The sequence below is a fragment of the Lissotriton vulgaris genome, chromosome 2_1, assembly GCF_964263255.1.
Source record: "Lissotriton vulgaris chromosome 2_1, aLisVul1.2, whole genome shotgun sequence".
NCBI lineage: Eukaryota > Metazoa > Chordata > Amphibia > Caudata > Salamandridae > Lissotriton > Lissotriton vulgaris.
In genome coordinates, this window is record NC_141687.1 from 32,100,725 (window position 1) to 32,118,477 (window position 17,753).

At 48.5% G+C, this 17,753-nt stretch overlaps 1 protein-coding gene across 3 annotated transcripts in view; it reads left to right on the top strand.

The window, feature by feature from the left end:
* Positions 1–17,753, top strand: part of STK16 (serine/threonine kinase 16) — a 291,111-nt gene that overhangs the window by 196,301 nt on the left and 77,057 nt on the right. For all 3 annotated transcript variants that reach the window (XM_086954379.1, XM_086954378.1, XM_086954380.1), the window contains one exon: positions 10,899–11,032. In XM_086954379.1, the coding sequence (XP_086810505.1) occupies positions 10,899–11,032 (134 nt within the window). The remainder of the gene's footprint in view (positions 1–10,898; positions 11,033–17,753) is intronic.

Below are 17,753 nucleotides of genomic sequence, written 5' to 3' on the forward strand. Positions count from 1 at the left end.
GCTGGGTGTGAAGCTCTATAGATCTAGTAGCTGCTGGGTGTGAAGTTCTATAGATCTAGTAGCTGCTGGGTGTGAAGCTCTATAGATATAGTAGCTGCTGGGTGTGAATCTCTATAGATCTTGTAGCTGCTGGGTGTGAATCTCTATAGATCTAGTAGCTGCTGGGTGTGAAGCTCTATAGATCTAGTAGCTGCTAGGTGTGAAGCTCTATAGATCTAGTAGCTGCTGGGTGTGAAGCTCTATAGATCTAGCAGCTGCTGGGTGTGAAGCTCTATAGATCTAGTAGCTGCTGGGTGTGAAGCTCTATAGATCTAGTATCTGCTGGGTGTGAAGCCTTATAGATCTAGTAGCTGCTGGGTGTGAAACTCTATAGATCTAGTATCTGCTGGGTGTGAAGCTCTATAGATCTAGTAGCTGCTGGATGTGAAGTTCTATAGATCTAGTAGCTGCTGGGTGTGAAGCTCTATAGATCTAGTAGCTGCTGGGTGTGAAGCTCTATAGATCTAGTAACTGCTGGGTGTGAAGCTCTATAGATCTAGTAGCTGCTGGGTGTGAAGCTCTATAGATCTAGTAGCTGCTGGGTGTGAAGTTCTATAGATCTAGTAGCTGCTGGGTGTGAAGCTCTATAGATCTAGTAGCTGCTGGGTGTGAATCTCTATAGATCTTGTAGCTGCTGGGTGTGAAGCTCTATAGATCTAGTAGCTGCTGGGTGTGAAGCTCTATAGATCTAGTAGCTGCTGGGTGTGAAGTTCTATAGATCTAGTAGCTGCTGGGTGGGAAGTTCTATATATCTAGTAGCTGCTGGGTGTGAAGCTCTATAGATCTAGTAGCTGCTGGGTGTGAAGCTCTATAGATCTAGTAGCTGCTGGGTGTGAAGCTCTATAGATCTAGTAGCTGCTGGGTGTGAAGTTCTATAGATCTAGTAACTGCTGGGTGTGAAGCTCTATAGATCTAGTAGCTGCTGGGTGTGAAGCTCTATAGATCTAGTAGCTGCTGGGTGTGAAGCCTTATAGATCTAGTAGCTGCTGGGTGTGAAGCCTTACAGATATAGTAGCTGCTGGCGGTGAAGCTCTATAGATCTAGTAGCTGCTGGGTGTGAAGCTCTATAGATCTAGTAGCTGCTAGGTGTGAAGCTCTATAGATCTAGTAGCTGCTGGGTGTGAATCTCTATAGATCTTGTAGCTGCTGGGTGTGAAGCTCTATAGATCTAGTAGCTGCTGGGTGTGAAGCTCTATAGATCTAGTAGTTGCTGGGTGTGAAGCTCTATAGATCTTGTAGCTGCTGGGTGTGAAGCTCTATAGATCTAGTAGCTGCTGGGTGTGAAGCTCTATAGATCTAGTAGCTGCTGGGTGGGAAGCTCTATAGATCTAGTAGCTGCTGGGTGTGAAGCTCTATAGATCTAGTAGCTGCTGGGTGTGAAGCTCTAGATCTAGTAGCTGCTGGGTGTGAAGCTCTATAGATCTAGTAACCGCTGGGTGTGAAGCTCTATAGATCTAGTAGCTGTTGGGTGTGACGTTCTATAGATCTAGTAGCTGCTGGGTGTGAAGCTCTATAGATCTTGTAACTGTTGGGTGTGAAGCCTTATAGATCTAGTAGCTGCTGGGTGTGAAGCCTTATAGATCTAGTAGCTGCTTGGTGTGAAGTTCTATAGATCTAGTAGCTGCTGGTGTGAAGCTCTATAGATCTAGTAGCTGCTGGATGTGAAGCCTTATAGATCTAGTAGCTGCTGGGTGTGAAGCCTTATAGATCTAGTAGCTGCTTGGTGTGAAGTTCTATAAATCTAGAAGCTGCTGGGTAGGAAGTTCTATAGATCTAGTAGCTGCTGGGTGTGAAGCTCAATAGATCTAGTAGCTGCTGGGTGTGAAGCTCAATAGATCTAGTAGCTGCTGGGTGTGAAGCTCTATAGATCTAGTAGCTGCTGGGTGTGAAGCTCTATAGATCTAGTAGCTGCGGGGTGTGAAGCTCTATAGATCTAGTAGCTGCTGGGTGTGAAGCTCTATAGATCTAGTAGCTGCGGGGTGAGAAGTTTTATAGATCATGTAGCTGCTGGGTGTGAAGCTCTATAGATCTAGTAGCTGCTGGGTGTGAAGCTCTATAGATCTAGTAGCTGCGGGGTGTGAAGCTCTATAGATCTAGTAGCTGCTGGGTGTGAAGCTCTATAGATCTAGTAGCTGCGGGGTGTGAAGCTCTATAGATCTAGTAGCTGCGGGGTGTGAAGCTCTATAGATCTAGTAGCTGCGGGGTGTGAAGTTCTATAGATCTTGTAGCTGCTGGGTGTGAAGCTCTATAGATCTTGTAGCTGCTGGGTGTGAAGCTCTATAGATCTAGTAGCTGCTGGGTGGGAAGTTCTATATATCTAGTAGCTGCTGGGTGTGAAGCTCTATAGATCTAGTAGCTGCTGGGTGTGAAGCTCTATAGATCTAGTAGCTGCGGGGTGTGAAGTTCTATAGATCTAGTAGCTGCTGGGTGTGAAGCTCTATAGATCTTGTAGCTGCTGGGTGTGAAGCTCTATAGATCTAGTAACTGCTGCGTGTGAAGCTCTATAGATCTAGTAACTGCTGGGTGTGAAGCTCTATAGATCTAGTAGCTGCTGGGTGTGAAGCTCTATAGATCTAGTAGCTGCTGGGTGTGAAGCTCTATAGATCTAGTAGCTGCTGGGTGTGAAGCTCTATAGATCTAGTAACTGCTGGGTGTGAAGCTCTATAGATCTAGTATCTGCTGGATGTGAAGCCTTATAGATCTAGTAGCTGCTGGGTGTGAAGCCTTATAGATCTAGTAGCTGCTGGGTGTGAAGCTCTATAGATCTAGTAGCTGCTGGGTGTGAAGCCTTATAGATCTAGTAGCTGCTGGGTGTGAAGTTCTATAGATCTAGTAGCTGCTGGGTGGGAAGTTCTATATATCTAGTAGCTGCTGGGTGTGAAGCTCTATAGATCTAGTAGCTGCTGGGTGTGAAGCCTTACAGATATAGTAGCTGCTGGGTGTGAAGCTCTATAGATCTAGTAGCTGCTGGGTGTGAAGTTCTATAGATCTAGTAGCTGCTGGGTGTGAAGCTCTATAGATCTAGTAGCTGCTGGGTGTGAAGCTCTATAGATCTAGTAGCTGCTGGGTGTGAAGCTCTATAGATCTAGTAACTGCTGGGTGTGAAGCTCTATAGATCTAGTAGCTGCTGGGTGTGAATCTCTATAGATCTTGTAGCTGCTGGGTGTGAAGCTCTATAGATCTAGTAGCTGCTGGGTGTGAAGCTCTATAGATCTAGTAGCTGCTGGGTGTGAAGCTCTATAGATCTAGTAGCTGCTGGGTGTGAAGCTCTATAGATCTAGTAACTGCTGGGTGTGAAGCTCTATAGATCTAGTAGCTGTTGGGTGTGAAGCTCTATAGATCTAGTAGCTGTTGGGTGTGAAGCTCTATAGATCTAGTAGCTGCTGGGTTTGAAGCTCTATAGATCTAGTAACTGCTGGGTGTGAAGCTCTATAGATCTAGTAGCTGCTGGGTGTGAAGCTCTATAGATCTAGTAACTGCTGGGTGTGAAGCTCTATAGATCTAGGAGCTGCTGGGTGTGAATCTCTATATATCTAGTAGCTGCTGGGTGTGAAGTTCTATAGATCTAGTAGCTGTTGGGTGTGAAGCTCTATAGATCTAGTAGCTGCTGGGTGTGAAGCTCTATAGATCTAGTAACTGCTGGGTGTGAAGCTCTATAGATCTAGTAGCTGCTGGGTGTGAAGCTCTATAGATCTAGTAACTGCTGGGTGTGAAGCTCTATAGATCTAGTAGCTGTTGGGTGTGAAGCTCTATAGATCTAGTAGCTGCTGGGTGTGAAGCTCTATAGATCTAGTAGCTGCTGGGTGTGAAGTTCTATAGATCTAGTAGCTGCTGGGTGTGAAGCTCTATAGATCTAGTAACTGCTGCGTGTGAAGCTCTATAGATCTAGTAACTGCTGGGTGTGAAGCTCTATAGATCTAGTAGCTGCTGGGTGTGAAGTTCTATAGATCTAGTAGCTGCTGGGTGGGAAGTTCTATATATCTAGTAGCTGCTGGGTGTGAAGCTCTATAGATCTAGTAGCTGCTGGGTGTGAAGCTCTATAGATCTAGTAGCTGCTGGGTGTGAAGCTCTATAGATCTAGTAGCTGCTGGGTGTGAAGTTCTATAGATCTAGTAGCTGCTGGGTGTGAAGCTCTATAGATCTAGTAGCTGCTGGCGGTGAAGCTCTATAGATCTAGTAGCTGCTGGGTGTGAAGCCTTACAGATATAGTAGCTGCTGGGTGTGAAGCTCTATAGATCTAGTAGCTGCTAGGTGTGAAGCTCTATAGATCTAGTAGCTGCTGGGTGTGAATCTCTATAGATCTTGTAGCTGCTGGGTGTGAAGCTCTATAGATCTAGTAGCTGCTGGGTGTGAAGCTCTATAGATCTAGTAGCTGCGGGGTGTGAAGTTCTATAGATCTAGTAGCTGCTGGGTGTGAAGCTCTATAGATCTTGTAGCTGCTGGGTGGGAAGCTCTATAGATCTAGTAACTGCTGCGTGTGAAGCTCTATAGATCTAGTAACTGCTGGGTGTGAAGCTCTATAGATCTAGTAGCTGCTGGGTGTGAAGCTCTATAGATCTAGTAGCTGCTGGGTGTGAAGCTCTATAGATCTAGTAGCTGCTGGGTGTGAAGCTCTATAGATCTAGTAACTGCTGGGTGTGAAGCTCTATAGATCTAGTAGCTGTTGGGTGTGAAGTTCTATAGATCTAGTAGCTGCTGGGTGTGAAGCTCTATAGATCTAGTATCTGCTGGATGTGAAGCCTTATAGATCTAGTAGCTGCTGGGTGTGAAGCCTTATAGATCTAGTAGCTGCTGGGTGTGAAGCTCTATAGATCTAGTAGCTGCTGGGTGTGAAGCTCTACAGATATAGTAGCTGCTGGGTGTGAAGCTCTATAGATCTAGTAGCTGCTAGGTGTGAAGCTCTATAGATCTAGTAGCTGCTGGGTGTGAAGCTCTATAGATCTAGTAGCTGCTGGGTGTGAAGCTCTATAGATCTAGTAGCTGCTGGGTGTGAAGCTCTATAGATCTAGTAGCTGCTGGGTGTGAAGCTCTATAGATCTTGTAGCTGCTGGGTGTGAAGCTCTATAGATCTAGTAGCTGCTGGGTGTGAAGCTCTATAGATCTAGTAGCTGCTGGGTGGGAAGCTCTATAGATCTAGTAGCTGCTGGGTGTGAAGCTCTATAGATCTAGTAGCTGCTGGGTGTGAAGCTCTATAGATATAGTAGCTGCTGGGTGTGAAGCTCCATAGATCTAGTAACCGCTGGGTGTGAAGCTCTATAGATCTAGTAGCTGTTGGGTGTGACGTTCTATAGATCTAGTAGCTGCTGGGTGTGAAGCTCTATAGATCTAGTATCTGCTGGGTGTGAAGCCTTATAGTTCTAGTAGCTGCTGGTGTGAAGCTCTATAGATCTAGTAGCTGCTGGATGTGAAGCCTTATAGATCTAGAAGCTGCTGGATGTGAAGCCTTATAGATCTAGTAGCTGCTGGGTGTGAAGCCTTATAGATCTAGTAGCTGCTGGGTGTGAAGTTCTATAGATCTAGAAGCTGCTGGGTAGGAAGTTCTATAGATCTAGTAGCTGCTGGGTGTGAAGCTCAATAGATCTAGTAGCTGCTAGGTGTGAAGCTCAATAGATCTAGTAGCTGCTGGGTGTGAAGCTCTATAGATCTAGTAGCTGCTGGGTGTGAAGCTCTATAGATCTAGTAGCTGCTGGGTGTGAAGCTCTATAGATCTTGTAGCTGCTGGTGTGAAGCCTTATAGATCTAGTAGCTGCTGGGTGTGAAGCCTTATAGATCTAGAAGCTGCTGGATGTGAAGCCTTATAGATCTAGTAGCTGCTGGGTGTGAAGCCTTATAGATCTAGTAGCTGCTGGGTGTGAAGTTCTATAGATCTAGAAGCTGCTGGGTAGGAAGTTCTATAGATCTAGTAGCTGCTGGGTGTGAAGCTCAATAGATCTAGTAGCTGCTAGGTGTGACGCTCAATAGATCTAGTAGCTGCTGGGTGTGAAGCTCTATAGATCTAGTAGCTGCTGGGTGTGAAGCTCTATAGATCTAGTAGCTGCTGGGTGTGAAGCTCTATAGATCTTGTAGCTGCTGGGTGTGAAGCTCTATAGATCTAGTAGCTGCTGGGTGTGAAGTTCAAAAGATCTAGTAGCTGCTGGGTGTGAAGCTCTATAGATCTTGTAGCTGCTGGGTGTGAAGCTCTATAGATCTAGTAACTGCTGCGTGTGAAGCTCTATAGATCTAGTAACTGCTGGGTGTGAAGCTCTATAGATCTAGTAGCTGCTGGGTGTGAAGCTCTATAGATCTAGTAGCTGCTGGGTGTGAAGCTCTATAGATCTTTTTATAAAAAATATTTTTATTGGGAATATAAGTGCAGTTACAGTTGATTAAAAAAAAAGCGTTATTCATAAAATCCGGAGATAAAAGCAGCAATTCTTACAAAAGGACACTAACAAACAAATTGCGACTAGACAGTACAATGAATAAATTATGTGGCAATAAATATATGCTCAAGTTATCCAATACGGCTGAAAACAATTTCATAATGATTACATCCTGTTGCTATTTCATAATAATCTATCTTCAACGATTAATCAAAAGCTAATAACAGACTATCTATCTAGTAGCTGCTGGGTGTGAAGCCTTATAGATCTAGTAGCTGCTGGGTGTGAAGCTCTATAGATCTAGTAGCTGCTGGGTGTGAAGTTCTATAGATCTAGTAGCTGCTGGGTGTGAAGCTCTATAGATCTAGTAGCTGCTGGGTGTGAAGTTCTATAGATCTTGTAGCTGCTGGGTGTGAAGCTCTATAGATCTAGTAGCTGCTGGGTGTGAAGCTCTATAGATCTAGTAGCTGCTGGGTGTGAAGCTCTATAGATCTAGTAGCTGCTGGGTGTGAAGGTCTACAGATCTAGTAGCTGCTGGGTGTGAATCTCTATAGATCTAGTAGCTGCTGGGTGTGAATCTCTATAGATCTAGTAGCTGCTGGGTGTGAAGCTCTATAGATCTAGTAGCTGCTGGGTGTGAAGCTCTATAGATCTAGTAGCTGCTGGGTGTGAAGCTCTATAGATCTAGTAGCTGCTGGGTGTGAAGTTCTATAGATCTAGTAGCTGCTGGGTGTGAAGCTCTATAGATCTAGTAGCTGCTGGGTGTGAAGCCTTATAGATCTAGTAGCTGCTGGGTGTGAAGCTCTATAGATCTTGTAGCTGCTGGGTGTGAAGTTCTATAGATCTAGTAGCTGCTGGGTGTGAAGCTCTATAGATCTTGTAGCTGCTGGGTGTGAAGCTCTATAGATCTTGTAGCTGCTGGGTGTGAAGCTCTATAGATCTAGTAGCTGCTGGGTGTGAAGTTCTATAGATCTAGTAGCTGCTGGGTGTGAAGCTCTATAGATCTAGTAGCTGCTGGGTGTGAAGCTCTATAGATCCAGTAGCTGCTGGGTGTGAAGCTCTATAGATCTAGTAGCTGCTGGGTGTGAAGTTCTATAGATCTAGTAGCTGCTGGGTGTGAAGCTCTATAGATCTAGTAGCTGCTGGGTGTGAAGCCTTATAGATCTAGTAGCTGCTGGGTGTGAAGCTCTATAGATCTTGTAGCTGCTGGGTGTGAAGTTCTATAGATCTAGTAGCTGCTGGGTGTGAAGCCCTATAGATCTTGTAGCTGCTGGGTGTGAAGTTCTATAGATCTAGTAGCTGCTGGGTGTGAAGCTCTATAGATCTTGTAGCTGCTGGGTGTGAAGCTCTATAGATCTAGTAGCTGCTGGGTGTGAAGTTCTATAGATCTAGTAGCTGCTGGGTGTGAAGCTCTATAGATCTAGTAGCTGCTGGGTGTGAAGCTCTATAGATCTAGTAGCTGCTGGGTGTGAAGCTCTATAGATCTAGTAGCTGCTGGGTGTGAAGTTCTATAGATCTAGTAGCTGCTGGGTGTGAAGCTCTATAGATCTAGTAGCTGCTGGGTGTGAAGCCTTATAGATCTAGTAGCTGCTGGGTGTGAAGCTCTATAGATCTTGTAGCTGCTGGGTGTGAAGTTCTATAGATCTAGTAGCTGCTGGGTGTGAAGTTCTATAGATCTTGTAGCTGCTGGGTGTGAAGCTCTATAGATCTAGTAGCTGCTGGGTGTGAAGCTCTATAGATCTAGTAGCTGCTGTTTGTGAAGCTCTATAGATCTAGTAGCTGCTGGGTGTGAAGTTCTATAGATCTAGTAGCTGCTGGGTGTGACGCTCTATAGATCTAGTAGCTGCTGGGTGTGAAGCCATATAGATCTAGTAGCTGCTGGGTGTGAAGCTCTATAGATCTTGTAGCTGCTGGGTGTGAAGTTCTATAGATCTAGTAGCTGCTGGGTGTGAAGCTCTATAGATCTTGTAGCTGCTGGGTGTGAAGCTCTATAGATCTTGTAACTGCTGGGTGTGAAGCTCTATAGATCTAGTAGCTGCTGGGTGTGAAGTTCTATAGATCTAGTAGCTGCTGGGTGTGAAGTTCTATAGATCTAGTAGCTGCTGGGTGTGAAGCTCTATGGATCTAGTAGCTGCTGGGTGTGAAGCTCTATAGATCTAGTAGCTGCTGGGTGTGAAGCTCTATAGATCTAGTAGCTGCTGGGTGTGAAGCTCTATAGATCTAGTAGCTGCTGGGTGTGAAGCTCTATTGCTGGGTGTGAAGCTCTATGGATCACGTAGTGGTTCTGCTGCCCTTAAATCTCTGAAGGGCCAAATCTGCTGCTTCTCTGAAGAACGGTTAACCATCAAAGAGGAGTTCTATCTGGGTTACTTGTACATTGTTGGAGAAACCTGAGTTCCAAAGCAGCCGTGACTCTTTAATGCCACAGAAACGTCCATCCCACTTGCTGCGGAATAAGCTGTAACCGAGCCTGATTGAATCACCTGCCTGTCTGCGTCTGACTATGCCACACACGGTCTGAAAAATGTCCCTGTAGGTGGCCGAGTAGATTTGGAAAACCAATTTGGAACATGTCCCAGAGGACGTGGGAGTAATGAACGATTAAATACGTGTCATTAAGGGACCTAAAAGTCATCCTTCAAGCTGAGCAAGACTGCTTTGCAAAGTGCTCTACTTTCTTAACCTCACTGTCTGGAGGAATGATGGCAAAACCCCTAGGAGATAACTTTGAGGGAGAGGATGCTTGTACCACTAACCTCTCCATGGAGGGATGAGCGGATAGGAAGGCCAGATCGCATGGGGCTGGTCTATGTCACCTGGCCACTAGTCAAGCTACAGCAGGGGCTGAGGTTGGCTTTTCACACATCGCCACAACTGGCTTGGTAATGGAATCGTTGAAGAGCAGCAGCTCTGATGCATGAAAAGTGAGTTGTAGAACGTCTGTCATGAGGTTCGATTTTATGTCCACGTCTGGCAGGGGCAATTTCAAAACCTCTGCCACTTTGCTTACCATGGTGTGGTATGACGTGGCCTTTGGTGGAGGGAGGCCTATTGTGGAATGCAAGTTCCATTTAGGGGATGTTTCTAAACCACTGACATGTCCTAATGGCAAGAAATCAGGGTTCATGGGCACAGTGGCCATCTCCATCATCTTTGTCCTGCCTTGTGTTTTTTAGAGGATTTAAAATCTCCTCCCAAAGCAAACGTTTGTTTCCACAAACCTGTGTTCATTCCTCCTGGATCCAATATTGTCAGAGGGGCTGGAGTTGGCATCTGCATCGATAGAACTGGTTTCGCTGTTGGCGCCGACGAAGGTTCAGCTGGGACGAGTGAACACTGGAGGACTCAAGACCCAGTCGGAAAGATTAAGGTCTGAGATGGCAACTGATGATGTAGCCAGAGGCAAGGGAATGGGGAGTTATTTTAGGAAGGAGCAAAAGGAGATGAGGTAAGAGCCATTGGTGGCATCGCAAATGGTCCACCCATAGGACGCCTGGGGCCAGAGGCAGTCCACTCACATAGCATTGAAGAACAGCACAGGGTCTGTCTCTGGAGTAGGAACCGCTGGGAAGGACTGACAGGGCTGAGGTCCGTGTGTGCTAAAGGCCGATGATGGCCCTGGGGCGAAGTCAGATTTGGAGAAATCATATACATCTCCTCCTCTTGAGCTACAATGAGCAGTTCTGGCTCTGAAGAGGTGTCCTAAGGAGTTGGGGAGCACCTCAATGGTTTACCATTGGAAGCTTGGCGCCGGTCGTTCATGATCATGTTGTTGCTTCTTCATGTGCATCCATTGAGAGAACTTTGATGATGTTGCCTCCAGTGACTTTGTCCTTGGGCAAGACGTCCTCCTGGCCCCTCGATCGTCCCTGACGGGAGGCATACAAACTTGGCCTCCCTCTCTGATGCGCCGGGGTGCCTGCTTCTGAATGTCCTTGTGTTGAGCTCCGATCCCAGGCTTGAAAGGTCTATATCATGTGGATCCGTGGTGGACATTTGTCGATCACCATCTCTGCAAGGTTTGAAGTCTGATCTTCTTTTGCGGTGGGTAGGCGCGGGAGACATCCCTATACTGCACCAAGATGTTAACAGAATCTGATGAAAAATCATCTAAAAATCTGACTGGATGTCTCAGGAGAGCACGCTCTAGAGCCGCTTCCAAGCAGCAGACATCAGCACCCTAGTGAGAGTGCTTTAGGACTCATGTGATTTCACAGTAGGGCTGTTTCCAGTGCCAAGATGGAGCCAGCGCCCCCTACTGGTGCAAAGACAAGCTGAATTCACTCTGACTCCAGGATATTTAAAAGATGATGCTCTGCAGGTAGAAGTATCCATCAGAAACAAAGACCAGTACTTTGCTACAGATGCGCTTGCGTAAGGGAGTGTCTGGGAAGAAATACTCCGCACAAGAGGTGTTGCAAGTCTTCATAAATGAGCCTATTATTGGTACTATTATGAGATATGAGCTATAATACTATGTCTGCTTTTGTTTTCCAGAATGGTTCACTGTGGAATCTGGTTGAAGGTTTAAGGGACAAGAATCGTTTCTTACCAGAAGAAAAAATACTGCAAATTTTGCAGGGTATCTGTAAAGGGCTGAAAGCGATTCATAGTCGTGGCTACGCACACAGGTAATGCCAGCTCCTACTTCTCGCGCTCTCTGCCTTTTTGCGTGCTCTCTCTGTCTCTCTCCTACACTGACACTGTAAGGTATGTACACATTCAACAGTGTGAGGGGGTGTTCTCCCAGACACTGGCACAATCCGTTACTGGGCAGTGTTTACCATTGGGTCACTGGACTACCAGAACATGTGCTTTGTAGTTAGATCACCCGGTGACTCCCTTGCAGCCTTTGACTGTCCACGGGTAGCAATGTCGAGCCGTGAAGGCTTATTCTAGTACGTAGCATGGGCTAGAAACTCGGCTAGCGCACAGCACAGTAACTACCACTCAATAAACTCCGTGTCCAGCCAGTGCTGTGGTTCCGAATAACAAACGCCTTTGTTTGCAGAGATGAAGATTATATTAGGAAGATTTGATACACAAAGATGAAACTTGGTTGTACCTTCCAGCAGGAAACTCAATTTAGAGTCTGTGCCCAACTATGGCTTTGAATCGATCCATCTCTAAAATTGAATGGTCTGGAGAGATGGTTGAAATGGTTCTGGGGTTAGTGTGGTCGGCTTAACTCTGTGGGGAATAACCAAAGACCCATAGAGACGAGGAGACCTGGGCTGGGTGGAGGTGGGTATGGGAGTTGTGTGGATGGTTAGCAAACTGCAGTGTGCCAGTCTATCGCTATTGTTATCTACTGGGAAGCAGCTCAGCGTCCACTCTCGGTTTCGGGGACCTTTAGGTGCTCTTCATAGTTGTGGCCTCTTCGGCTGCAGATTCCTGGTGACTCTAGGGCCAGTCACCCCCTTGAGACACCCTCCTTGCAGAGCTTTGCTCAGCTGGGTCTTATGCTGTTTTCCTCTTACTTTGGGCAGCTATGTTCTTTGCTGGGCAGTAGAATCCCTCCTCTGGGGCTTGTCACAGCAGAATCCAAGGCTTCTTCCAGGCCCTCAGTCGTGTCAGCCACCAGCAAGGCCCTGTCTCTAGCCAATGTCTCGCCTGTACTGGGGCAGAGTCACTTCGCAGCCCAGATGAAGTACCGGTCATAAAGGTCAGCCTTATACACTCTATACATTCCAAAATCTTCTTCAATCAAGAGAAAGTACATCCACAGTCTTTGTCCTCTTCTTCCTGGGCTTAGCCAGAGGAAGGGAGAGGGCATGGAAGTGAAGGGTTGACATACTTTCCATAACCAGACTTGAACCGCTTTCTGTGTGATGTGTGGTGATAACAAGCATCGGAAGCTGCGAAAGTGGGGTTCTTTAAAAAGGACAAGAAATTGGTTTTGACAAGTGTGTGCTGATTATTTCTCCCCAGAACTCCACATGAGAGCTGCATTTTCAATCGGGTCACAGGCAAGAAAGGATCTGTCCTTTCTGCCTCTAGCAGAGAATGAAGGGAGTTTACATGGAGACCAGTTTACTGTGCACACTTTAGAGCTGCACTTGGGGGACAGGCCTGAAATGAACATTGGCAGACAAGGAGGAGTTGAAGTAGGCACCTGCCTATGAATGTAGGGCGCCTTCATCAGGTCGAAAGACCCGCCTCACTGCCACAGGCTATAGCCAGTCACCCACAGCCTGCTACGACAGGCAGTAGCTACCCATGGCTAATGCGGAGGGTACTTCTAATGTGCACCCTCTTCTAGTTGGGGCCACGTTCTACTGTAGCACAAAATCAGTTGTGGGATAACTATAAGGTAGGCCTCAAAAACGCACTGCTTTTTCAGACCGTTATCAAGACTTCTGTCCCAGCCCCATGTGTTTCTTTCGCTCGCGATCTCGCCGTCTTTGGTTTCCTTCCTCTCTTCCTCTCTTTCTAAATCCTGAGGTTCCCTAGCAGATCTTATTGCTACAATTTTGCAAGTGATTACTAACCTATGAGTTCAAAAGGTCTTTATCAGAATGCGTTTTTGGCAGTTTTAGCAAATGATCTTGCCTCAGACCATGTATTCACCGTCTGCTGTAAGACATTGCGAGCTTACTGCGGTCTTACAGGCCACCCTTTGCCTTCATTATCACTCTCATTTGCTTGCTTTGTATTTGACTTCTTTCTTCCGATGGTATTTGTGCCTCCCCCGCCCCAGGTACTCATGCATTGTGTCCTCCCCCTGCTTCCTTTGCAGGTGCTCGCATGTGCCTCCTCTCACCCATGGGCCTCCTGTCACCCATGGGCCTCCTCTCACCCATGTGCCTCCTCTCACCCATGTGCCTCCTCTCACCCATGTGCCTCCTCTCACCCATGGGCCTCCTCTCACCCATGGGCCTCCTGTCACCCATGGGCCTCCTCTCACCCATGTGCCTCCTCTCACCCATGTGCCTCCTCTCACCCATGTGCCTCCTCTCACCCATGGGCCTCCTCTCACCCATGGGCCTCCTGTCACCCATGGGCCTCCTCTCACCCATGGGCCTCCTCTCACCCATGGGCCTCCTCTCACCCATGTGCCTCCTCTCGCCCATGTGCCTCCTCTCGCCCATGGGCCTCCTCTCGCCCATGTGCCTCCTCTCACCCATGTGCCTCCTCTCACCCATGTGCCTCCTCTCACCCATGGGCCTCCTCTCACCCATGGGCCTCCTCTCACCCATGGGCCTCCTCTCGCCCATGGGCCTCCTCTCGCCCATGGGCCTCCTCTCGCCCATGGGCCTCCTCTCGCCCATGTGCCTCCTCTCGCCCATGTGCCTCCTCTCGCCCATGTGCCTCCTCTCGCCCATGTGCCTCCTCTCGCCCATGTGCCTCCTCTCGCCCATGTGCCTCCTCTCGCCCATGTGCCTCCTCTCGCCCATGTGCCTCCTCTCGCCCATGTGCCTCCTCTCGCCCATGTGCCTCCTCTCACCCATGTGCCTCCTCTCGCCCATGTGCCTCCTCTCGCCCATGTGCCTCCTCTCGCCCATGTGCCTCCTCTCGCCCATGTGCCTCCTCTCACCCATGTGCCTCCTCTCGCCCATGTGCCTCCTCTCGCCCATGTGCCTCCTCTCGCCCATGTGCCTCCTCTCACCCATGTGCCTCCTCTCGCCCATGTGCCTCCTCTCGCCCATGTGCCTCCTCTCACCCATGTGCCTCCTCTCGCCCATGTGCTTCTCCCTTTGCCTGCCCAGCCTCCGTTTCTGTTCTTGTTGCCCTCTGCTCTCCATTGTCTGTCTGCCTCTCCATGTCAGTCCGTCCGTCCTTTGTTGTACGTTTGCTTTTGCATCTGCCCTCACTTCGTTGTCTGTTTGATGACTTATCCCTGTGCACTCTGTGTGGTTTGCCTGCTTCTAGAACCCTGCCAACCCTCAGTTGTCCCTTTAGTTCCCCAACCCCACCCTCTCTCTTTGTGCTTTCCCATCCTCGCCCGCCCTCCTTCCATTGCTAGTGTGCTTCCCTTTTGTTGTCTCTCACTTGCCTTCTCTTCCCTCCCCCCATCCTTCTCTCCTGCCCCCCCTTCATGTTGCCTCATCCCGTCCGCTCCCTCTAACCCACTCCTCGTGTTTTTTAAAGTGCGTTGGCGCTATATAAAAATGTATTTCGTGCAACAATGTATTCACTAATCCATCTCCGATTGATCAATAATAGAAATAAATGCTCACCTCAGTTAGTAGTGGATGCATTTGTGTTAATGCGCCCACAAGACGATGCGGCAGGCTGTCACTTTATTTCCAGCCATGCTGCACAGCAGCCACAGTTTAAAATTTTTTTAAAAAAAATTACTGCCAAAGTCAATAGGTCACAATAGGACGCGACCTATTGGGTTTGCCAATGCTTGTTAACTGTTTGACAATTGAAGTTTAGTGTGGCATCGTTTTTTTGTATTGTGTGTCTTTTATGAGTCATGTTACAGTGCCGACATGAGGGTGTGCTTAGTAAGTGATGGAAACCTGAGAAGCTGCCGCCGTGTTGAATGCCTGCAAGGCAGATAAGTCCAGGGCATTTAGAGACGATTTCAAACGCCATTAAAAACAAGCATTGGAAATGCAATAGGTCTCGCATTAGAAAAGTTGGAGCTATTGGTTTTGTAAATGACAAATATTTTATTTATTTGTTGGTTTTTAAAATGGCTAAATTGATAGCTTTGTCATTTACAACGCCAATAGTTATAACTTTTGCGAATGTGACACCTATAGCATTTGGAATGCAACATGTTTTGTATTTACGTGACTTATATGGCAGCTCTCGTCGTTATGCTACATCTCTAGAGAGGAGGAGAGTGCAGCAGGGGAGAGAAGCACAGCAATGCAATATGTCTCGTATTAGGAAAGTTTGAGCTTTTGGTATTGTAAAGGACACATTTTTTTATGTATGTGCTTGTTTTTAAAATAGCGAAATAATAGCTTTGTTATTTACAATGCCAATCGTTTTAACTTTCGCAAATGTGACACCTATTGTAACACAATATGTGTTGTGAGGGTGAGTGAGGGTGAGGTGTTGAGGGTGAGGGGTTGAGGGTGAGGCGTTGAGGGTGAGTGGGGTTGAGGGTGAGTGAGGGTGAGGGGGTGAGGGGTTGGGGGTGAGTGAGGGTGAGGGTGAGTGAGGGTGAGGTGTTGAGGGTGAGTGAGGGTGAGGGTGAGTGAGGGTGAGGTGTTGAGGGTGAGTGAGGGTGAGGCGTTGAGGGTGAGTGAGGGTGAGTGAGAGTGAGGGTGAGTGAGGGGTTGAGGGTGAAGGGTTGAGGGTGAGTGAGGGTGAGGGTGAGGGGTTGAGGGTGAGTGAGGGGTTGAGGGTGAGTGAGGGTGAGTGTGGGTGATGGTGAGTGTGGGTGATGGTGAGTGTGGGTGAGGGTGAGTGAGGGTGAGTGAGGGTGATGGTGAGTGAGGGTGAAGTGTTGAGGGTGAGTGAGGGTGAGGGTGAGTGAGTGTGAGGGGTTGAGGGTGAGTGAGGGTGAGGGTGAGTGAGGGTGAGGGTGAGGCTGAGGTGTTGAGGGTGAGTGAGGGTGAGTGAGAGTGAGGGTGAGTGAGGGGTTGAGGGTGAAGGGTTGAGGGTGTGAGGGTGAGGGGTTGAGGGTTAGTGAGGGTGAGGTGTTGTGAGTGAGGGGGAGGGGGAGGGGTTGAGGGTGAGTTAGGGTGAGTGAGAGTGAGGGTGAGTGAGGGGTTGAGGGTGAAGGGTTGAGGGTGAGGGTGAGGGGTTGAGGGTGAGTGAGGGTGAGGGGTTGAGGGTGAGGGGTTGAGGGTGAGGGGTTGAGGGTGAGTGAGGGTGAGTGTGGGTGAGGGTGAGTGAGGGTGAGGGTGAGTGAGGGTGAGGGGTTGAGGGTGAGTGAGGGTGAGGGTGAGTGAGTGTGAGGGGTTGAGGGTGAGTGAGGGTGAGGGTGAGGGTGAGTGAGGGTGAGGCTGAGGTGTTGAGGGTGAGTGAGGGTGAGTGAGGGGTTGAGGGTTGAGGGGGTGAGGGTGAGGGTGAGGGGTTGAGGGTGAGTGAGGGTGCGGGGTTGAGGGTGAGTGAGGGTGAGGCGTTGAAGGTGAGTGAGGGTGAGGGTGAGGGTGAGTGAGGGTGAGGGGTTGAGGGTGAGGGGTTGAGGGTGAGTGAGGGTGAGGCGTTGAGGGTGAGTGAGGGTGAGGTGTTGAGGGTGAGTGAGGGTGAGGGTGAGTGAGGGTGAGGGGTTGAGGGTGAGTGAGGGTGAGGGTAGGTGAGGGGTTGAGGGTGATGCTGAGGGGTTGAGGGTGAGTGAGGGTGAGTGAGAGTGAGGGTGAGTGAGGGGTTGAGGGTAAGTGAGGGTGTGGGTAAATGAGGGTGAGGGTGAGGGGTTGAGGGTGAGGGGTTGAGGGTGAGTGAGGGTGAGGGGTTGAGGGTGAGGGGTTGAGGGTGAGTGAGGTTGAGGGTGAGAGAGGGTGAGGGGGGTTGAGGGTGAGGGGTTGAGGGTGAGTGAGGGTGAGGGGTTAAGGGTGAGTGAGGGTGAGGGGTTGAGGGTGAGGGGTTGAGGGTGGACCATCCATGATGTCTTCGTTGATCTACATGCACAGAGTTTTGATGATGCTCAGCCTTGCTCCATTGTGTAAAGGTGCGACTGTCATGTATAGTCGGGAATTCGTCCTCAAGGTAAACCCTACACGAGAAACTCTGAAGTACAGACACCCACCGTAGGGTAAGGCCTGTAAGATGAGTGATGTCATAAATCACACTTCAGCTATAGGTATAGGAAGCGAAATACAGCTTCCACCCTTGTTTTCGCCTGGTTTCACGTGGCAGAAGGATTTGAAGCAAAGCCAGGTCATGCTATATTATTTGATTTGGCTTTGCGTCAAATCCAAGAGCGCTTGGCACCAGCCAGGCCACCCTCCAGAGAATACATTAATGAGAAATGGAGCGAACTGATTTTGATGCTGCTTGTCGATTTCAGCGGTAAAAACCTTTAAAGCAGGAAACTGGAAAGTCGATTTCTTCTGTCGTTTTAGCACCTGTACATCACTCAAATTAATACCCGTGGAAACCTTAGTTAATCTGAAGACAGGGTGCGAATCATGTTTTTTTTCCTTTTTTTACATTTTTAAATGCCTCACTGAGCTGTGGGAACTGCGTTTCCGGTACACGGGAGCTGCAGACGAGTCTAAAGAAGACGGAGGGAAGAGAGAGAAGAGGAGGGGGGAGGAGAAATGCGACACGGCGGGCAGGGGAGGGGGCGGAGCGGGGAGAGGGAACATACGGAGGGAAGGCAGATAAGGGGAGGGGGGAGGAGAAATGCGAAGTGCGGCTGACGGAACTGATGTGCACGCGCTTTTAAGCTCAATGCGCATGCGCATTGAGCTTAAAAGTCACGGGCACTGCAAGGAATCGCCA